This window comes from Cicer arietinum, chromosome 7, assembly GCF_000331145.2.
Source record: "Cicer arietinum cultivar CDC Frontier isolate Library 1 chromosome 7, Cicar.CDCFrontier_v2.0, whole genome shotgun sequence".
Classification (NCBI taxonomy): Eukaryota; Viridiplantae; Streptophyta; class Magnoliopsida; order Fabales; family Fabaceae; genus Cicer; species Cicer arietinum.
This window is the reverse complement of record NC_021166.2, coordinates 3,308,069-3,331,627: the sequence shown is the minus strand read 5'-3', so window position 1 is coordinate 3,331,627 and position 23,559 is coordinate 3,308,069. Positions and strand designations below refer to the sequence as shown.

General features: G+C 26.8%; 2 protein-coding genes and 1 non-coding gene across 3 annotated transcripts; 2 read left to right on the top strand and 1 right to left on the bottom strand.

The window, feature by feature from the left end:
• Window positions 1–3,452: 3,452 nt before the first annotated feature.
• On the top strand, window positions 3,453–5,873 carry LOC101512020 (uncharacterized). Its single transcript, XM_004507943.3, has 5 exons — window positions 3,453–3,805; window positions 4,421–4,473; window positions 4,610–4,654; window positions 4,737–4,781; window positions 5,300–5,873. The coding sequence occupies exons 1-5, from the start codon at window positions 3,656–3,658 to the stop codon at window positions 5,679–5,681; spliced, it is 675 nt and encodes a 224-aa protein (XP_004508000.1). The 5' UTR covers window positions 3,453–3,655; the 3' UTR covers window positions 5,682–5,873.
• Window positions 5,874–7,058: 1,185 nt separating this feature from the next.
• Window positions 7,059–9,915, bottom strand: LOC101511703 (subtilisin-like protease SBT1.8). Its single transcript, XM_004507942.4, has 2 exons — window positions 8,121–9,915; window positions 7,059–8,040 (listed from the first exon to the last, which is right to left on the bottom strand). The coding sequence occupies exons 1-2, from the start codon at window positions 9,709–9,711 to the stop codon at window positions 7,370–7,372; spliced, it is 2,262 nt and encodes a 753-aa protein (XP_004507999.1). The 5' UTR covers window positions 9,712–9,915; the 3' UTR covers window positions 7,059–7,369.
• An 8,859-nt stretch (window positions 9,916–18,774) lies between these two features.
• On the top strand, window positions 18,775–18,856 carry TRNAS-GCU (transfer RNA serine (anticodon GCU)). The gene has a single exon. It is a non-coding gene; the product is annotated as a tRNA-Ser (tRNA).
• The last annotated feature ends 4,703 nt before the right edge of the window (window positions 18,857–23,559 follow it).

The window sequence follows — 23,559 nt, the reverse complement described above, 5'->3', positions numbered from 1 at the left end:
TACCTTACCTATGCATTATAATGTACACCTATATTAATTTTTTAATGTTGGAGCTAAAACCCTTAAAACAAACATAAAAAAGTTAAGGTGACCTTCATCTTTACTCATGGAATATAAAGATAAAAGAGCAACTCCAAAAATATTACTAAGAGACAAACTAAATTTTTATTTAACCAGTAATCAGCTAATTGATTAGCCTTTCTATAAATACAAGCCCAATTGAATAAACTCCCCTAGGTGATGAAATTCTTAATCTTCAATGTCAACGGACAACACACATGAGAAGAAGAGCATCCCTCCAATAAATTTTAATTACGCCAACTCTTGGGTAAAAACATTAGAAACTTTTAAATTCAATATTATTCTTGTTTATATTATAAGAGATAATATAATTAATAAATATTAATATATTTAATCCAAAATAATAAAGATTAAAAACACAAAAGAATGAACATACAATATTATCAAAGTTCGACTAATTATATTTATGTTTTTTTTTACTAAATTTGAGATTTATAAAGTGCATATTATATTTAAATAATATGGTACAAATTATAACATTATCCTTTGATGTCACTAACTCACTCTCACCTTAAATCGCAGAAGATGTAAAAAACAAGCTTGGTAAATATTTGGTTGCTTCAAGAAAGTAAACTGAACAATCGAAAATGAATATGGAAACACAAAACCAAGTTTAGACTACATTGCATATATAAAAGCAGTGACTTGTATATAAATAAAATTTAATATTATAAAATTAAGGATTAAATAATTTTCAATTAAAGATATAAATAATGTATTTAATAATTTTTAATTAAAGATTAATTATTTTAAATAATTCAAGTTTTAATCCTACTAAAATAATAATTATTTATTAGACTTTATTTATCTTTTGGTTAAATTTTAGATTAAGAGAGTATTTTCTCTTAAGATTCTTAAGGTTAAAACAACTAAAATACTTTGAAAGAGGTTAAAATTACTTTTAAGGGCATGCTTGGATGAATAATAAGTTATGGAGAATACTATGCACCACTAGATTTTAGATATAAATTATACTTTTGAGTTTCAATAAAATGTATAATTTTAAATTAGCCAAAATGTTATTCTTTAAAATTTCAATAAAAATACAATATGACTATAATATTATCAAATTTATAGTGTAAAGTTACAAGGTACGTTGCAATTAAAATATTTAATATACCTTCCATTAATTCAAAATATTTAATATTAAAGGTTCTATATTAAAAATGACAAAATAACAGTTTAATAAATTTAAGTTTTATTTTATATAAAATTTAAAAACTTCATTATATACAACTATATTTCTTAGTAACACAGAAGTAGTTATTGTTAAACGGTTGTTGGTGTTTCTTCCCTTTTGTCATGCCTTAGTTGTTTATTTTTCATTTCGTCTTGTATAAATTTTGTTGTTGTTGATATTCAAATAACAATCCCTATTAAAGAAAAGCATAAACCTAAAAATCTCAATCAAAATCAAACCAATCAACTTTGCTAAATAGGTTTTGTACAGACACTAGCAGTTGCAGGCTTTTCTCACAGCCGTCTTTACTATTTATAATTAATGTCCTCTACCATATTTTTTTTCTTCGAGAAACTTGTGCCTCCCCTCCCTCACATTCTCATTCCCTCTCTTCCTCACAATTTCCCTATATTTACACTTTCTTTAAAACTTCTACCTCCGTTTTTCTTATTCATTTTTTTTCCACTTTTGTTAAAACAATGTTATAATAATTAATATATTTGATTTATTTGTTAATATTTCTTAAATAATTTTTGTATTTAAATTATATTAATAAATGATATATTTAATTTCTTTAATGATAAATTTAGAAGAAAAAAAATTAGTGCATCTAGTAAATTAAAATAATGATTATGTTTAGTAACAATTTTTATTAAATAGTATTCATAATTATGGACAGAGATATTATTACACTCTTTATAAATAAGATGTTCTTGTAAAAAATAATTGTCTCTTTATATAAAATTGTATTCAAATTTTAAGAAATATCAATTATTTTTTCACAAAAACATTCATAATTAAATATGAAAATAAAAAAAAAATCAACTATTACTTAATTTCTTTTAATAATTAAAGGATGATTAGAAAATTAAAATATATTACAAATTTAATTCAAAAATTATTTATCTAAATTTTGTATATCAATTTTAAGAGTCTTATATATAGAAACCAAGTTACTAATAATTATATTTTAGCTCAAAACGAAAATGATATATACTACTATTTAATAAAAATATTCAATGTTTTTAAAACATAAAAGAATATAGTTATTTTTTTATATAATATTTTATTTAATTTTTTATCCAATCTCGTATATAAATGAAAGCAAGTAAAGTTTTTTCAATGTATTTTATTTATCTTGCGATAAATGTCATTTAAATAAAAAAAATTATCTCAAAATATTTGTCATTTATAATTTTTAATATAATTTTAATACATATTTTCTTATTATTATTTTCAAATTTTTATTGTATATACAATCTTTAAAATATTATTATATATTAAATTGATAATAGTGAAAAAACACATTAATAATTAAGATAAACAAATTGTTAAAATGACTTATCTATTTTTATAATTATTATATTTATTATTATATATACAAAAACTTTAAATAATATTCATTACGATGCGACAAAAGTATTTGATATAAAACTTAAATTAAATATATAAATATTTTTATAAGAAATTTTAGTTTTATATAAAAAAAAAGTTATAAATTTTAAAATATATTTATTGTTTAAATTACTTTTTTTATTTTTGTTTAACATGTTGTTTTTAATCTTATTAATAAGTAGTTAATATGTGATCGTAATAAGAGGTTATATATAAAAATATTGAAAATATTAAAACAATTAATAAAATAAGATTTTATATTAAAACATGTTTTTTTGTTATTTTTTTTAATTAATGAAATAAAAAATAATATATTTGTATTTATATTTAAAATGAGAGGGAGTATTTTAAAAATGTGGTTTATTACAATTTCATTTCAGTGGTGGCGTGGACTGTCGAGTCCAGTCCAGTATGCAATAATGACTGTCTTTCTACCTCATTACTATGATTCTTACTTTTCCTTTGTAAAAATAAAAACTGAAACTCGAAAGAGTTTCAAAATTTGGGAAATGCTAGCAGCTGAAAATATATAATATTGGAAATAACATATTCAGCGTATTTTGAAATTTAAAAAATAATAAATTTGTATGTATTTTTGTTTGAATTCTATAACAAAGATCTTGAACCTCTGTTAGCATATAACCTTTTGAAATTTGATTTATTTATTTATTTTCTGGGTTACATTGTGGGTGTTTGTTAATTGATTATCCCTTGTCAGAGATGATATTTACTGCCTCTGCCACATTAGTCTTTTCAATTCATTCATATAGTATTGAGTAGTATTCATTCACACCTAACATCATTTGCCGCTTCTTCTTTGTCACTTACCATTACTACTGTTACTTGTACCCCCCTTCCTTTTTACCTTTACCCCCCTTCCCACTCTCTGCATAATAAACAACACAAAACACAAAGGACTACTGCTATTACTGCCTCCACCTGCAACCTTCTGCCATTTCTTCTTTTCACTTCTCTCTATCTCTCTTTTCTTACTCTTCAATGGCTCCTTCTCCAACGCTTCGTTCTTCTTCCCTTCCTTCACTTCCTCCACCTTCCCCTAAGTCTCCACCCGAGTATCCTGATTTGTATGGCAAACGCCGTGAAATGGCACGTGTTCAGATGCTTGAACGAGAGATAAGTTTTCTAGAGGTTTGTTTTTTCTTTTTTGCTTCTATATATACTTTTTTTAGTTAAATTCTTATTCTGTTACATATATCAATTAATGTTTTCAACTTTCAAAATGGAACAAGAAGAAGAAGAAGAAACGTCACGTGTCAGAATTTCTAACGATCTTTCGCAGTGAATTTTAAATAAAGAACAACTTGTTATTCTTAATGCTTAGGACATGACATTTTGTGATTAATTTCATTTTTTAAATTTTGACCATGAAACAGAGTAGTTATGTTTTCAATTTTACTTTGGCATTTTCAAATTTAGTGAGGAGTTTGCTATGCTATCATTTTTAGTTTGATATAAATAATAATTTACATAGTTAGAATGGTGAATTTGAGGAGTTAGACAAACAATTTAATTTAGTGTGCCTAAAAAAGTGAAGATGCTCTTTTAATTTGCAGAGAATCTTTTGTCTGTGACTCATTGTCCCCTTTGAAGGACAGCTGGTTTTCCTCTATGGAATTGATTTGTATGTGTTGTTAGAGAATTGATTAATTAATTAATTAATTAACAACATGAAATTTGCGTACTCTCTTTTTTCTAATTTTTTGTGTTGAAAACAAATTTAAATTATAATTTTATATCTACCAGGAAGAATTGAAATCTATTGAAGGCCTTCAACCAGCTTCAAAATGCTGCAAAGAGTATGTTTTATTTGTGGAATTGCTTGCTCCTATGTAACTGTTGTGAAATGAAATTAACTAGAGTGATTTCTTAAAATGTTAGAATTATTAATAGGGGAATTTAACTTTTTTGCTGATTGAATGCAATATATAACAGGGTTGCTGATCATGTGTTGGCAAATTCAGATCCTCTGTTACCTTCGTAAGAAATGTTCTCATCAATCAATCATCATTTTGTTAGTTTAGAAGAGATCATGATTCTTATACCTTTCTATTTCAAGCAGAAACAAGAAGAATCGCCGGTCGTGTCGCTTCTGGAAATGGCTCTGGTACCACTTGTTTATCTCCAAACTTTATTTGTTTATAGCAACAATTTTTTTAGTAATAATTCAATTGGAGATTGTTAAATTTTACTGGTTCAACAAGAGTTCTAAATTATGTGCAGGACATGCCAAAGAAACACATTACATACACATATACTAATATATTTACATATATAGTTGCATGATATTAATTAAGGCACAAATAACGACCCTTGTTCTTCTAGTAGGTGGAATTTTTCAAATATTGATATCTATGTGATGCAAAACTATGTAGTCCATTTTCCACCCTTGCTCTTCTATGATGAATGCTGCATAAGCTTAGCTCTGTGGAATTAGTGACACACTGCTATGCCTAATTTAAAAGATAATGGCAATTTTCTTGTCCTTTTTTCTTTTGCTTCATGTTTCTGAGCGTTAAATTCAGCTAACAATGGTGTGTGACCACCACACAATGATTGATAAGTTAGTTAAATTTCATATATTGGATAGGTATGATGAATAACATGAGTAACTTTTATGTGCAGTCGCATGCCATGTTTTAATCTGTCTTGGATCTGCTGTTGCTGTTGCTGCTGTGATGGATTATCAGTACATCTAAAATTGCCACGATGCTGCAGTGACTGTAAACCATGCAGTTGCTGTTGCAGCAACTGTCTTCCATCCATAAGTTGTTGTTCCTTACCTAAGTGGAGCTGTTGTTGTTCTTGTCCTAAATCAAATTGCTGTAAAAATAGCTTTGGTTCGGGAAAATGTTGTACTTTCCCAAGTAGTTGCAATTTTGGGTGTCCATCATGCCCTTCTTTATGCAGTTGCAAATGCACCTGCACTTGCTCTTGCCCAACTTGTCCAAAGGTAAGTCCTTGTTGTTGTACAGAGTCATGTTTTAATCCTTGTTTCTGTTGCTAGTATATTATATTGTTACTTTTCCAAAAGAGAAAAGTGTGAAGCTCTTGTCTTCAATATTGCATTTATATTATTATTAGCTAGAGTATAAATTTTGGAAAAATAAAAGTTTTTTTATATGGATACTTGAAGCAAATGTAATAGCTTCTTGCTTGTAAGTTGTAATTGTTGGTATGATAAGTTCCATTTCTTCCATCTTTGTTGTTTGCATTAATATTGCAAGTGAAATGAAAGACAAAATCACAGTGAGTTTCACAAAATTTCACAAAATCACATTGTCACTATTTTGTTGAACTACAAAATGCAACTTTTATAAAACTTATTGTCACAATTTTGTCGAAACTACAAAATGTAACTTTTATCAAAATTATTATAGCTTACCTTAATTATGTCAAATACACCACCAATGCAAACATAATTGTAATAGTAGAAAATGAACACTAGGTGCTTGTACCAGCTTATTCGTGTGTTCATTTTTCAGTGTAGAATTATTATTATTTGATATCATATACTTTGATTGCTAAAAAAAGACGTTGATAACTAAAGCCTGTTGGGCTTGATTGACAGATCGTAAGTGCTGCTAGGTTCCTAAAATCATGATAAGAATAGTGTTTTTATCTCTGAAACAGAAAAGAAAAAAGTGTTTTCTTTTTTGTCTTATTAATTATTTTTCACCTCCAAGTTTTCAATCTTTGTGGTCCTACAACTACAAGAAAGTTGATGATAGTTGAAATAATCAAATGGGGGTGCACGGAAGGAAAATAAGTGAGTGCTGTGAGCTACTACCTTTTTTTTCTGCATAACTGACACACACACTCAGAGGACACAGGACACGGGAAATGACTTTTCATACGGTACATCGATTAGTGGCCATTCTAGCCCAAAATTGTTTGGAATAAGACACTTGGAAATAAACCAGTAATTAGAAATTCAGAGGAAGTGTTAAACTTTTGAATGACCGTGTGCAGTATGTTCTGCGGTAGATGTTGCTGCTATGATCATATCTTCTAGTATAGCATTTGCCTGATTAATAACTGCACGCGCGTACGAAATACAACGAAAATTAAATAATTCACACATGGGGTGTTCAATTTGTGAGTTCAAAAACTTTCTAAATTAGCAAAAAAAATTGAGTGCAGTACCAAACATACTCTAACCATGTGTTTGGAAAATATCCCGTTCCATGTGTTAACCCTCAATAGGCATAAATTTTATTTCGTAGCTTATAAAAATCACTGTAATATTGATCGGGTTGTGAAAAAGTTGGCATTGACATCGAACCAAACATGTAATCCTATGTTTGTTTTTGCGCTGGACTTGTCCATCGTTAAATTATAACGGTGAAAGGTCATTGCCACATGAGAAAAAAGTAGGCCATGTGGGATTCTAACAACTCTATGCTGACACCAAATACAGACTAGGTTTAAGCTTGTAACATTGGCTAAACATACTTGGTGTATAGCAATTAGCATTACGTTATGTCAAAGCCTTACACTATTATTCTTTCAACAACAAAAAAAGCTTTACACTAAATTAATGTTATCAGAATGCTATGTTACTGACGGCAACAGCAATATGCCCCAAGCTCAAAAGAAGTTGATTTGTTTCTGTCTTTTTGTTTTTGTCAATAAACTGCAATAGACCTATGCTATTGCAATTGGGCTAAAATGATACAGTTGGGAACCAAAACATCATAAATTGGTCCATGTAAAAGCAACTGGGCTCCTAACTTGGTGTCGTTTGTTGCTCCACGTAATACTTCCAAATTCATACGTAACCGAATCATCAACGGTATCTTTGTTGGAGATAAAGGTCACCGTGTATGTTTGCCTTTCCCCAACTTGTTCAAACACAAGCCTGGTAGGCTTGACCGTTATCCCCACCGTAGATGGCCCACTAACAACCACATCATAAACGGATTTTGCCTCCCCAACATTAGTGAGTCTACGTGTGTATTGAACAACACTATTGTTTCCAAATACAACCGAAAATGATGGGTAATTGAGATCACCAGGGTCAGCAAAATAGTACTTAGAACAATTAACATCATGACGCTTAACAATGAGTTGCACATGGTCAAGTGTGTAATTCAAAGAGCACAAAAATGCAATGTAATCTTGAGTATCAGTATCGTAAAGAAGGCCAGGAGATAGAGCTTTTTGTGGGCTTACGTGACCTGACCCATAAGCCCATGGAATAGATAAGGCCTCTCCCGTTGCATCCCTTAGGGGTGACTCGGTATTGTCACGTGTATAGGCTGTTGTCATGAGAGCTGATTTGATTGCACTTGGACTCCAATCTGGATGAACCGATTTCAATAATGCAGCCAATCCACTTATATGTGGACATGACATCGACGTACCTAACACATTTAAAAAGCCAATAATAATATTGAGCAGTGATATCGAATATAATATTAGATATCATATTACTATTATATACCTGACATGATATTGAATTGTGTTTTGCGAGTGTCTTGTGAACCAGATGGGCCAACCGCGCCGGTCCATGCGGCTAAAATGTTTACTCCAGGCCCAATAACATCCGGTTTAAGAATTTGAGGCGTCACACCATTGGGCCCACGAGAGCTGAAACCAGCAACCACGGGGGAAGGTTTCACGTTCAACACAGTTCCACCGAAACTAAGGACAGCCGTTGGATTAGGATCCAACGATGCATATTCTTTAATCTCATCGCCCGTATTTTTTCCCACAGCAACGGCAGGTATCACGTGACTATCTGCCACCACTCCCTCACCGCTCGACGCCGTGTTCGCAAGTATCATCCCAACTCCTCCGGCGTCGTTCACCACTGACCCTTTCTCTACACGTGAGTTTACACCCCTGTCACAAACTACCACTTTCCCGCGCACGATTTCCGGGTCAAGTGAACCGGGCATACATATACTGCTTGAAGAATTGAACTGTTCGTTAAAATAAACCAAACCAACCGGTTCGTTTCCCATTCCTTCTCCACTGTAAAGCGAAACGCCGGATAAACTTTTCCCGTTTCCGAGTTTTGCATAAGCCGGAAAATTCCGATCTAGCGTCCCAGCTCCAACAGTCATGATCCACGGAGCCACATTCGACAACGAACCGCTGCGAGGTCCGGTATTCCCCGCGGAGCAAGAAACGAATATTCCTCTCTCCACCGCCGCGAACGCTCCGATTGCAATGGTGTCGTAGTAATAAGGAGTGGAAGATGAACCACCAAGGGAGAGCGATAACACATCAACGCCGTCTTGGATCGCTTGATCTATTCCGGCAAGTATGTCGGAAGCAAAACAGCCGTCAGTCCAACAGACCTTGTAAGCGGCGATGCGCGCCTGAGGAGCCATACCACGCGCGGTTCCGGTAGCGTAACCTAGAAGAGTGGCGTTATCAACGGCGGAGCCAGCGGCGGTGGTGGCAGTATGAGTACCGTGTCCATCTCTATCGCGAGGCGAAACAGTGTCCATGAGTTTCTTTCTACCGCCGGTGGAAGCCATTAAATAGCCTTTGGAGAAGCTACGAGCACCGATAAGCTTTTTGTTGCAAAGTGAAGGGTCGAAATCTGGTGCTGATTCACAGTAACCACGCCATCGAGTTGGAACCTGGGGCATTTGAGAATCGTGAAAACTCTGTGATTCTGGCCATACGCCAGTGTCAAGAACTGCAATAACGACGTCGTATGAAGCTTGTTGGAGATCTTCCCAAAACTGAGAATGGGTTTGAACAAGTCCCAAAAACTCCGGGGTACGGGTTGTGTGCAGCGAGTACACGGTATCTTCGTACACCCCCAGAATTGAATCGGAACTGCGTAATGTTTGCGCTTGTTCTTTGTTAAGTGAAGCAGCAAAACCATTGTAAGCCGTAGTGTAGGCATAAAGAAGCGAATTAGAAGAAGATTGGAGAAGGGAAGAGTACATGGATGCATTGTACTTGTGTTTCGTGTGAACTATGTAACTCTTTTTCGTCGCTAAGGCCATCATTACTGTTACTGAAAATAATAGCATTATCAAATTGAGGAGAAGAAGATACAAAGTTGAGGCCATAGTTTAATTTGTTTTTCTTTAACCACGCAATAACAACATCAGAATTAATGCAATCAGCTCTGTAATATAATGTTAATGTTATTATGAAAATTGAAATAAATCAGGACTAGAACAAGAAAAAAGGAATAGAATTTTACAAGCCAATGAAGACATAGATATTATTCACTTTCACTCTGTTATCTTGGCATTTTATAAACAACAATAATTTGGACTGCTTTAAATCACCAACTTGCTACTTGCTATAATATAGTTGTCTAAAATTACGTTTCTGCCATTTTCTGGTTACACTACTGTGTCGTCTTGAGCGGAAACTCTACAAAATGTGTTTTTATATGTTTTTAATTTTTTATTTTTAAGTTTCATCTCTATAAAATAAATAAATATAAATGTATTTGTAAATATCTATTTAGTTCTAAATTCTTCCGTATCTAAAACTTTAACATCACTGCTTCACTCTAAATTTCTTTCATACAAAACTACTACTGAAATTTAATATACATCAAATAATTTTAAAAACCTAATAAGTGCTAAGTCCATGTAGCTCCTTATTTGTCCTTAATAGTTAATATATTAGACATTTAAAAGAGTTTGAAATTAGGGTAATATTAGTCATTAAAAAAATATTTTCTATGAACAAAAGAATGAACATAAACAATTGAAAGACTAACATTTCATAAAGACAAAGTTTTAGATATGATGAATAATGGACATAGATTGTCTTTCTATTCCAGGGAAAATGAAAACGAAAGAAAGAATATCATACACAATCGAAATGTTAAGGATCCATATCAACATGATTTATGAGATTTGATCTTTGTCATATATTTTCTTTGTTCCTAATTATAAATAAAAGTAGTTGATTTGTTTTTTCTAATAAATAAAAACAAAACAAGTATCTTTTAGATAATTTTAAATGATTTGAAATATAAAGAGACTGATACGGCGAAAGCGAAAAGATTATAATATACATTTTTTGTCATCGTTAATTAATCGAAGATGTTGAAACTCTATTAAACTTTTAAAATTTCAATTTGATGGTATAATTTTTGTAAGTGAGACATTTATTTTAAGAAACCAAAACAAGTGAAATGCACTCCTATTTATAATTTCTAGCTCATTAGAGGAACTGCTTGTGCTTAAAAAAAAATTGACGAAAACAATGTAAAATCTGAAACTTTTATCGTACAATAAGTTTTATATTTTTTTTTCTATTTTAAGATAATTAATATGTAATAATCAAATTTCTTTTTTTTGCCTCATAGTCTTTCTGTCATTTTTACCATCTTCTCGTATTGTTTTTCATCGTTTGTCTCATTCATTATACATTAAGAATCAAAGACGAACATGTAAACAATGACCCATGAGTTACAACACCAAGACAACAACGACCAAACACGAGTAAATTGAGACTCGGAGAGAGAAAAGTAATCTTTACGCAACAGTAGAAGAACGATGGTATAAGTTCTTTTTACTACGATAGATGTTCTCATTTTGTGGTAGAATGGTTTTGTGAAAATACGAAAATGAGATATAAATTTTTGAGTCGATAATGATTTCAATTTTATTTAAAATAAATAATTTAAGAATATAATTTATTAAATTTAAGGAGATTAAACTCAAAAGATAAATGTATCAATGCAAATATTTTAGTCTACTTGATATATAATATATAAATAGTGATGTGGGAAAAAATAACCCGATAAAAAATTAACAGTATGGATAATAATTTAATCTTCTTTTTTAAAAGTACCATAATTACTTTAGACCATAACCACTATAATGCGGTAGTAGCTAGTTACCACCACTTATCCAAAATAAGTTTGCTTTAGAAAGAAAAATAAACCAACAATGTCAACAATTTGTTTTTTACCAAAATATATGAATAAAAACATAGTGAAAAATGAATGAATTGTGTATTAAAATTCATAAAAAAATCAAGTTAGTAATTCATTCAGTACCCTCTTTTTGTATTAAAAATATCATTTTCATATAAAAGATCAATGTTTTATATGTCTTATGCAATATGAGTTTATACAATCTTTAAGATGTTTGTGTATAATATCACTAAGAAGTTGAACTTCAATTTGTTTTTGTGGTATTTCTCCAAACTTAACTAAAATCCAATCCGAGATCAAAATAAATATCGTAGTTACTAGATTATCAATTAACTTCAAGTACACTATGTAATTAATGCAAATTTATGGGCTGTTTGATTTGAAATGATACGGAGTACTAGATAAGACAAAAAAAAAATCATTTTTTTCAAGTTTAGTTTGGAATGGAATTACTCAACTAGATAGAAATGGGTTGAGTGACTCAACAAAAATTCAAAATTTTGATATTCGACTCTTCTAAAATCAATAATTTATTATAGAGAATAATGTCACTTCATAAAGTTTTATTTACTGTCCACACGATCTAATCGATTTAGGATAAAATTCCTATTTATTGAAAGTTTTTACCTATGATCTTTCTTCCATGTGCAATTGAGATTTTTTTTTGAGGAAGAGATCCTTTTTTATTCTCATATAAATTAATCAGAAAAAGAAAACGTATATGCAATTGAGTTTCATTTAATTATTAATATTATATTTTAGTCTAAATTGATTATATGGTACCTTAACTTAATTTCAGTTACTATTTTAATTATTTTTTATTTATTTTCAAGTTAGTCATTTATTTTAATTTTAAGTGACAATTTGATATTTTATATCTTAAAATGTCAACGATATTGTCTTTCTTTTTTTTTTTTTACAAAAATTTAAAAAAATCATCAAAATTTTCAACCAAAATCTATAAAATTCATTATTATCTTCAATAAAATGCAAATTTAATCAAATTCGTAACTTAAATATTTAAATAAACTCATATTTTCATTCTTTATTTGATGTTGTTGAATATAAAAATATGAGTTTATTTGAATTTTTGAGTTATTCATTTGATGAAATTTGTATTATATTGAAGATAATTATTAATGTTATGGATTTTGTTTGAAAATTTTGATGATTTTTTTGAATTTTTATACAAAAAAAAATGATAACATTATTGACATTTTAAAACATAAAATATCAAATTATCACTTAAAATTTAAATAAATAACCAAATTAAAAAGACAAAAAAAGATAAATAACTTAAACATTAACAGAAATGAAGTTAAATAATCGCAGATATAATTTAGAAAAGAAATTAGCATTAGCTCCTCTCTGTCAAAAAATAAAATAAAATAGCTCCTCTTATTTATTGTAGACTTGTATCACCTCTATGTGATTTGATTAGTCTTTTATTTCTTATCAATACAATCAGAGAGAATATATAATGACTAATACTTACTTAAAAGGCATAGTTTTTAAAAAAATTGAAAAAGACATTAGTTCAATACTGATTTTAATTAGAATGAGTATGTGACGAAATTTTTGGTTCTTGTAACTTTTGGTGTAAGGTGGGGGGTCTGGATAATTAATTTATGATGTAATATTTGATGTTTAAGATTTATTAAACTATATTTTATTTATTAAAAAAATTTAAAAAAAAGTTTCAAATGAAAATTTGATTTATGTAGTTTATCTTAAAATATTATTTGTAGTATTTTATTTCTTTGCTACAATTTCTTTTGAATAATGAAGGTTCACAAAATAATTAAAATAAAAAATTATTTTGAGAAGCTTTTCATAAAAATTACTTTTAAAATTTATATATTTTTTAAATGTGATTTTTATCACTCTAAAATATATCTAATAATGAATATGTAAGTCATGTCAATTTTTTTTTAATTAGTAACAGATGAATCTAAAACAAATTCTATTATTTTTTAGTAAATTTTCACAAAAATAATTTAAAAATTTATAAAGTCAAAATCACTTTTTAAAAATCTTAAGCAAACGGATTTTATGTAAGAGATAAAAATGTAAAGTCAAAATCACATTTTAACAAAATTATATAATAAAAAAATAAAATATAAAAAATTATATTATAAAAACTATTAAAATGTGTGTGGTTCAATGTTTTTTCTTCTTAAACATAGATCCAAAATTCTAACATATTAGATTCTTGTGAGCATGATTGAATAGATATAAAAAATGACAAGTCTTTTTTAATTATTCTCCCAAATTTGTTAAGAAGAACAACAACAAAAAGAAAACAAATTATTTTCCTTAAGAATCTCATTTAAGAACAATTTGTACTTCCCTATCCTTGTCTAAAATAAATGTTATTTTATTGAGATAATTACTTAACCAGATGTTGTCGTGCAATAATATACGGTTTGCATTAAATATAATGAAATTTATTATTATTATTCAAGGTCGTCATAAATATTTTGAAAGTATTATTATAATCTTAAAAATTGGACCATTAATAAAAAGATAGTGTAATTTCAATAATTAATAAATAGGGTAAAATAAATATTAGTCCCTATAAAAAAAATTATCAACTTTTATTCCTTAATATATTTTTTATTCACTTTTAGTCTTTATTTAAAATAAAATTCTTGTAAAAAAAAATGACATTTTTAGTCCATATAAAATCAAAATAGAGACTAAAAGTGAGTAAAAAAAATTAAAGACTAACCTTAAAATTTTGTAGGAGTTGAAAATATATTTAACATAAAAACTTACTTTTATTTTATAATATTATAAAAATAAAAAAATTTGGCGCCCTGGCCAATTGAGATTGGACATGTATTATTGAGTTGGACATGTATTATTGAGTTGCTTGCATGTTCGACCGTGTTATTATTTTAATCATAATAATCAAAATAAATTTATTAATATATATAAAAATAATAAATTAATTAATATCACAATAAATATAATAAAATTTATTATTATGATGTTTATTTTAAAAAATTAAAAATTTGTATTAAAAAAATTAGACATCAAGCTCAAACTTCATAAATTACACCTAAATTCTCAAATATGATCCTCATAACATGCACATGCTTGTGACCTCTATTGAAGTTGAGTATTTTCCGCTGAATTCAAACTTATATAAAATGTTTATAACTTTGTCTATATCAATATAATATATATTGGATTTAGTTTGTATACATTAACGATATAATATTTTTTAGTATGTGCCAATCAAACAACTCCAGGTAAGTTTTGATGGGGATATTTTAGGAATTAACATAAGAAAATAACACCATAATATAATGTGATTTAATTGGAAATTCGAGTAATAAACTTTTATATCATGGGTTGATAAAATTAATCTCATATATTTTTGTCAATCCTCTTAATGAACTTCTTTCACACGTGTCAACTCCTCCTTCTTCTAGCAATTATATCGATTACATTTTTCTCAATTAATAAGAAACTGTCACATATGGCATTAGTTTTTATTTAGTCCGAGCAATTTCATTTCTGAAATTGTTTTCTATTAATATAGAATCGATAATTCTATTTTAGAAAAAATATAGAATCAACGATTATTAATCAGTTATAATTTAATGAAGTTATTAATTCCTTATAAAGATATGCTTAATTATGAAGATAATTGGTTCATTTCATCGTAAGAATTCGTAACACATTTTTTAATATTTTGATTATTTGATTCGTTTATGCAAATACTTGAAAGTTTTTTGTTTGATTTTTATCATTATAAACATTTTTGTCTTTATTCTTTTATTTTAATCTATAGAGATTTGATTTGTATTAAAATTGATCCATGATATTCTTTATATAACTAATAATTAAGTCATTAAAATCAAATAGTATACATATGCATAAACTCATTTAAATAATAAACTAATTTTTTTTACAGAGATTAAAACAAATAAATAAAGATAAAAAACAAACAGATATATTTACAAAGACCAAAATCAAATAGAATAAATTAAAATAGACTAAAAAAAATGTATAATTGCATAAAACAATCATATATTTAAAGTTGACTATTTTTATCTATTTATCAAGCAAACTTAATATTAGTAGTTTTTTTTTAATAAAAAAAACTAATATATTTGCAATGTTAATTCTTTGTCTCTTAATTTAATTATTATAATTGATTCATTTTCATTTAGAAGCATGAGCTCTTAACATAGTAATTAATATGTTTTTTAGTTGTTTTAATTATCATTTATTCAGAAAATCGTTTACTCTTTCATTTATTTATTACATTTGTTTTTATTTAAATAATTGATATATCCTAGATGAACAAAATAATGAATATTATATTAAATTATGAAATTAAGGTAACATTATCAAATAGGACCTATTCTTTTGAATATTTACTGCACCGTTATTTATTTATTTAAAAAAAATCATTATTTAAAATGTTAATTCTTAATAACTTAAATGAATATTGACTTATCATATTCTTCAAAATTATTTCAAATATAATATATTTTAAATGATATTTTTGACATAAATTAAGATTCACAATTCAAACAAAAACTCACGGGAACATGAATGCTGTTTAAATATTAAAAAAAAATTACATTATTCTTTTTCTTAATTTTGGCTATTTATTTATTATATAAAAGTGTATAAGTACTATACAAGGAACGAATATTTATAACATTAAAATTACGCTAAATGCAAACAAGAATGAAAAGTTTATATTTAGTTAATGACGAATAAGTTATTTATTTTGGATGTTGTGAATTTGGATAGTAAAGCATATATTTTTGGGGAAGATATATCTTTGTCTTCATCAAAGAAGATATAACATATGAAATTGGGGAGGGGCTTAACCGCTGGAAACGCGTCACGGCGTGCATCGTCTCTCGTTTTTTATGCAATATATGTTGGAATTCACCGCCAATTCCTTTCTATATATATTTTTTTTAATGCATTTCCATTTTATGGTATATTCTCTCAAAAATGAAATATCAACCAAAAAATAATTCAAATGTTAATGCATTTTGTTTTATTTATTTAGACATGTAAAAACAAGTAATGAAGACTAATATATTTTAATTACTAAAATATTATAAAATTTATAATCAAACACAAAATTCAAATTCTAATATAATAAGAATAGTTATAAAAATTACTATTCATAATTTAAATAAGTTAATCTAGTAGATTTAAAAGACTTTTTATTTGACTCAACAGTTTAACTTTTTTAATTAAAAAAACTTTTTTAAAAATCTTAATTTGTCCATTTTAAAAAGTGACTACTGACTAACCAAACGTAGACTATGTCATATATTTGTGTCAACCAACTTTATTATTCACACCCCTATTATACTTGTACTTATATGAAAATGGATTGTTAGATATCATTATGTGATTTTAGAAGTATAGGAATAGGAATGTAAGAAATCATTAGATTTAGATGCATGCAGAATAACAGATTGGATGAAAATGTGTTATGTATTTTTGTCTTCAATGATAATTTGATTTGGCATTCCATTCCAAAATATATTGAAAAAGAAAAATATAAAGAGAGACTTGCTTACTAAAAAAATATAAAAATTAGTTTAGTTGAATATAAAATATAATATAGTATTCAATACACATTTTTATTTTGACTTTGACTCGTCTTTACAAATTAAATTGTAAAAAAAATAATGTCGCTCTTTATAAATTTATTTTAACATTGTCTTTATTTAATGTAGAATTTAAATTTTCTCTCAATAATTATCTCACGCGTTAATATTATTAAATTTAATGTGTGAATATAAATATAAGAACGTCATATAGATAAACTCTAATATAAATATTAGATTTTCACAAAATCGAATTTTAAGATCAATAATATCACTTTTTATAAATTCATTTAAAACTTTATTTTAAAATTGATGTGCAACTTCAGTTTCTAAAACCTTTTATTTCTATATACCTCTTCTAGATCGTATAAGAGATTTTCTTTTTTCTTTTCAGAGAGTAACATTTTATGTGATAATAATAATAATAATAATAATAATAATAATAATAATAATAATAATAATAATAAGACGTGTTGCATGCCCTATTATAAAATGGTGAAAAGAGAAAAATCATTTGAAAACAAGTCTTAAAATAATATTTATAATATAAGATTATGGAGGTGGAATAAGAATGAAAATTCCAAAACCCTGTGTCCAAGCAATTGTATACAAAAATATATATTTTTCTTCACTATTACTTGCATAATTAATTTATAATATTACTAATATACCCTCAATTTGGGTGAGATAAATTCATTTATTTTTAAATAATAAAAATATTATAAATCTTAAAAACATTACTTTTATAATTAATTTACAATATTACTAAAATATTATCAATTTGGGCAAGAAACTATTACAACTTTACCACCTTACTTTACATGTATTTAGATTTCTAATATTGCTAAAATATATTTATTTTAGGCAGAAAAATCTTACAACTACACTGCCTTATTATATATTTATACTATTACTTTTATAACTAATTTCAAATATTATTATTACTTTTAATATTTATCAATCTTAATACTATTACTTTTATAACAAATTTTAAATATTACTGAAATATTTCAATTTGGATGAAAAGATATTGCAACTACACTATCTTATTTTATATATATAAATATTAAGATGATTAAAATACACTCAATTTAGACAGAAAATCATGCATCCACACCATCATACTTTCCATATATTAAGATGTCAGGAATATATATACACTCACGGACTTGGCTTGGTAATTGTAATCAAATCAAATAATAATGACAAAGAGCCAATTACATCAACCCGAAGAAAAAGATAGCAGCATCACAACAAGAATCATAAGTGTGTCCGTACGGATACTCCACTTACAAAGTTTGTAGTGGACATACAACTCATAAGCTGAATAATTAATGCTTGTTTTTTTACCATTAAAATATTCTAATCATTAAACAAAAATCCCATAACAAACACTTTTATGTTTTAACACGCTGTTTAATACTGTACCATATTCAAGTTGTATTTTTGAGGATCTTCTCTTTCGAGTTCAACGAGCTATGTGTAAAAGGTCTCATGTTTTAATCTGTAGTGAAAGATATTTTGGTGGATTGAAGTATACGAACGAGTCTTGTTTATAAATTATCTATAAATTATTCTCTGATCGCAAATGTTTTGAACACATATCAAACAGAACATGTCACATACAAATCGTCGCTTTGGCCGAGTGGTTAAGGCGTGTGCCTGCTAAGTACATGGGGTTTCCCCGCGAGAGTTCGAATCTCTCAGGCGACGTTTTCTTTATTTTTTATGTCAATTTAAATTTTGCTCTTATATGCATTTTGGTGGATATCTAACAGTAAAGTTGCGTCATCATTTAGTTAAAAAATAGATTTTCTCAGTTTATATATTATCAATTTAGATGATATGAACTTCTCATTTTATACGTTGCTTAAAATATTATTAAATTATTAATGTTAATTTTTATATTATATTCATCCTATTTATTACTTTTTTTTAATTCTTTCGGTGTTTTCTTATATCATTCATAAAAGTTAATTTCGTAATATGAGTCATAATTTTCTCCTTCTCGTTCATAATTAATTAATTTTTTACTTCGTGTGTCATTATTTAATAAGGTGTTGTACTTTTGGACTAATAGAGAATATTGTCATACACGTTTGTTTTGATATTATTATTACAAATATATATTTTTCTCAATATTATGGTAAAAGGAAAACAAAACAAATGGTTGCTAAGTAATTGTTTGATATAGAAAATGTTAACAGCATATTTTTTATATAAATTATAACTAATCCAAAATATGTGTCGAAAAATGTATGTTACAAATTATATTATTAAAACTTCTCCTCGAACAAATAGCTACCTTCCATACTTTTCTTTCAAAAAAATAATAAAGCAACCATATTATTTTTAATGCAAGGCGATTGATTTAGGTTTATTTCTATACTATTTTAGTTTATGGAATTGATTTTAAATTATAATTATGCTAGGTTGATTATGATTATGTGTAATTAAATTCATAGGTTTTATTCTGGAAAAATTAAATTCATAGTTAAAGCTACGATGGATCTTGTGTCTCTTTAACTGTATTTTTTTTTAATTAAAAAAGTAAAAAATAATCAAATTTTTTAATGCGAGTGAGGTTGAATGAAAATCTTTATCTCTTATTTAAAGTCGATGAAATATTTTATTATTTAATAGTAAAAAAAATTAAAACTTTAAATAAATGCGAAACTCTTAAAAAGTATTTTTTTTTTAATTTTTTTTGAAAATATGGATGAAAATGAAACTTCTATACAATTTTTTCAAAAATTAAAAAAAAAACTGAAACTTTGGATTAATGAGAAACTTCCAAAACGAAAATTTTTAAAAATTTAAAATAATTTCAAAATTTTTGATGAATGTGAAACTTTCAAAATGCAATTTTTTCAAAAGTTTTAAAAAGTATTAAAACTTTATATGAATATTAAACTTTCGAAATACAATTTTTTTATATTTTGTTTTTAAATTGGATGAACACTAAACTTTCGAAATGCAACTTTTTAAGAATTCTCTAATAAAATTAAAAAAAATTTAAATGTCCAAAATACTAATAATTTCAATTTTTTTGACTATCAAAGTAATAAGATTAAAATTATCTCATTACATGTTTTGGAGGATGAGAAATGAATGTGATAGAGTCAGTAATAAATTTATTAAAATGACGGATTAAACGGGTAAATTCAACTGATCCAATCCATTTTAACATTCCTGGTAAGATTATAGCCATTTAAAGATAGTTGGAGAGATTACAGCAGGAAGAAAATTTTATTTCCTAAATAGCTAGTGATAAATCTAGTCGTAAATAATTAAAGTGACGTGGTTCTGAAGATAAATATGTAATATGTTAATGATATTTGAAAAAAAAAATTAAAATGTATCTTCATACAATATTCTAGTAATTATTAGAGAGATGTTTAAAAGAGAATCAAATTATATAGTTTTAAAAAGGAACAAATAAAAACAAATATTTAAATCTCTGATTATTTTCTATTTTAAAATTTGCAGATTATCATCTTATACTTACAAAAGGAAAATATTAATATAAACTATAAGTTTAACTAGACTCCATAAAATAAATTTGGATGTTAAACTATAACCTTTATGATTGCAAAATAATTCTTAAATTATTTGACATGTGTCTCACAAGAATAAACATGTTATATTATTTTTTTAAAACACAATTAAGAAAGAGATCAGACCTATTAATAATAGTGACATAAATAATTATTCAATAATTATCTTAGATGAAATTTAAACTCTCCTACTTAAAGTTACAAACTCAAACTTTTGTCATTGAAATGACACTATTGTATATATAATCTCAATTTCAATAAGATTATGTATGAAAGTTTATGTAAGAAAATATATACAATAAAGTATATTTACGTTTACTTATTATTGAATTATTGTTTACAATAGGAATAAATTCTGATCACAAAATTATTATGAAATGATAAAAAAAAAACTGTGTTTGATATTTTATATTAATTTTTTATAATTAAATTATTTTTCTAATAGTTAGACCAACAAATCAAATAAAGGGTGAGAAAAATTCATTGTTTATGTAATAAATGTGCAGAGTTGTCGTTTAGTGAGTACTACATACGATTAATAAATAAAAATAAAAATAAAAATAATAACTATTAAAGCCAGAAACATGAGAACAATCCACTAGCCTCTGGTTGTTTGTTGTAATACAATATGTAATAATATATAAAAAAAATTATAACCATAGGTCGATTATTTTTTTTTGTTGACAAACGTAAAAATCACGTTTTTTTACACCAACGAAAAACACCACTTAAATTATGTTTAATTAAATAGATTAAATTAAAAAGTGTATTTTTGTAATTAATTTTTTTTAACTAGTATGTTTTGTGATGTTTTATAAGTGTAAATTATATTTTTAAAAATATTTAGAGATTTAGTCTTGTTCGATACAAAAATATATTTTTATTGAGACTATGTCATCCACCTCATACGGTTTAACTAGTGCCCTAATGGTCCGACCATTGATCCAATACCATCATCGAATCGATTTTTATAACATTCAATGTAAATTAAATCTGATTTTAATTGTATAGAGTCTATAATATAGATATGGATAGACAAAAATATAGAAGATAATCCTTCAATGATTTGGTATAGCGGTAAAAAGAATATGTATTGAACATAATAATTGCATATTGGATGTTTTAAGTGAATCTTTTGTGCCTTGAATTGGGATACTATTCATTATCCTGATTTTTTATTTAAAACAAATAACTAAATAGATTATTATAATTATCATTATTATTATTATTATTATTATTATTATTATTATTATTATTATTATTATTATTATTATTATTATTATTATTATTATTATTATTATTATTATTATTATTATTGTTGTTGTTGTTGTTGTATTACTTTATATCCAAACATTTGTTTCATGTGTTATTGCATTGAGTCTTAGAGAATTGTATGTATTTATTAAATTAATCAATGTAAAATTAATGTTTTCTTAAACATAAATTGATTTCATAAACTAAAAAGAGTTCACACGAAAAGTAAAAAGTTTTTAAATTTTTTTGACTTAATTGCAGTTTTGGTCTCTCTATTTTAGTTGAATCGTGAAAGTAGTCTCTCCATTTTATTTATCTTCAGTTTTGGTCTCAAAACAGAATTTTGGTAAAAAAACTTAATGAAATTCCATTTTTTTAAAGCTATACGACATCATTTATTATTACAAATTTCAGGTATAATTGTTGCACATGAGATCTTGATGCATGGTGTGACTTAAATAAATACAAAAAAAATAAAATTTCATCAAATTTTGGATCAAAATTTTGTTTGGGGACCAAAACTGGAGAGAAACAAAATAGAGGGATTACTTTCGCGATTTAACTAAAATAGGAGACCAAAACTGCAATTAAGCCAAAAAAATTTAATCCAATGGTTAATTAAATGTTAATGTAAAAAGCATTTCCAAAGTTTGTACATAAAACTACCTAAACTAACTGGGCCGGACCTTGGACAAGGCCGCCAGAGCCTTTGGTTAGAACCTTAAAATAATATTACTTATACTAAATATTTATGTATGATAAATTTTGTTTACAGGATTTTTGTTATTTTTCTCTTCTTCAAAAGTAATATTACAACACGCATACAAATAAAAAGTGATACACCAAATAAAAACCTCCAAACCATTTCTTTATTTTTTGAAAAATATCAATTAATAACTTAATTATACCATATAAAAGGATTTGGTTATTATATATTGTATATGTAATAATGTTACTAACTCCTTGTTTCTGCAATATTTCATATAATTAATAAAATTTAACTTTAAGATCTACAACTCTGTGTTGATTTACGCCTGGCCCGATCCAGAGTGACTGTGGACCGGGCTGAATTTTATCAACTACAAGCAAACATATGAGTTGTGGAGTTTTGTACCAGGCACCCCCCAATTTGACCTGCCACCCCCCCAGTTATGCTTAAAAGACAATTTTACCCTCTGTCACATATATAAAAACCAAAAAAAAATTTTACCCACACTTTTCACCAAATCATTCGAACATTTCAAATATTCGACCCAGAATCAACCTAACCTTCGAAGATCTCAAAGATTCGAAACGCAAAAGTAAGTTTCCTTTCGAAAATTTGCTGTTTTTGAAACTTTCGAAATGCATTTGTAAGATTCGAAACAGAAGAAAGTTTCGAAAGTTTCCTTGAATTTGAAACCTCCGAAATGCATTCTTCGAACATTTTGAAATCTTCGAAACAAGAAACTTTCGAAAGTTTCTTGAAATGAAATCTTCGAAATGCAAGGCCAGGGGAAACTTTCGAAATGTTCTGGGAAAGTTCCGAAACAAAGCTTCGAAAGTTTGGATCTGGGAAAGGTTCGAAACCCAGTTTCGAAGGTTTGGATGGGAAAGGTTCGAAAC

Excerpts from the sequence above, each read along its gene's own strand:
- LOC101512020 (XM_004507943.3), top strand. The coding sequence starts at position 3,656 with ATGGCTCCTTCTCCAACGCTTCGTTCTTCTTCCCTTCCTTCACTTCCT. Across the intron at positions 3,806-4,420 it reads GAGAGATAAGTTTTCTAGAG|GAAGAATTGAAATCTATTGA; the intron begins GTTTGTTTTTTC and ends TATATCTACCAG. Across the intron at positions 4,655-4,736 it reads TCAGATCCTCTGTTACCTTC|AAACAAGAAGAATCGCCGGT; the intron begins GTAAGAAATGTT and ends TATTTCAAGCAG.
- LOC101511703 (XM_004507942.4), bottom strand. The coding sequence starts at position 9,711 with ATGGCCTCAACTTTGTATCTTCTTCTCCTCAATTTGATAATGCTATTA. Across the intron at positions 8,041-8,120 it reads ACAATTCAATATCATGTCAG|GTACGTCGATGTCATGTCCA; the intron begins GTATATAATAGT and ends TAAATGTGTTAG.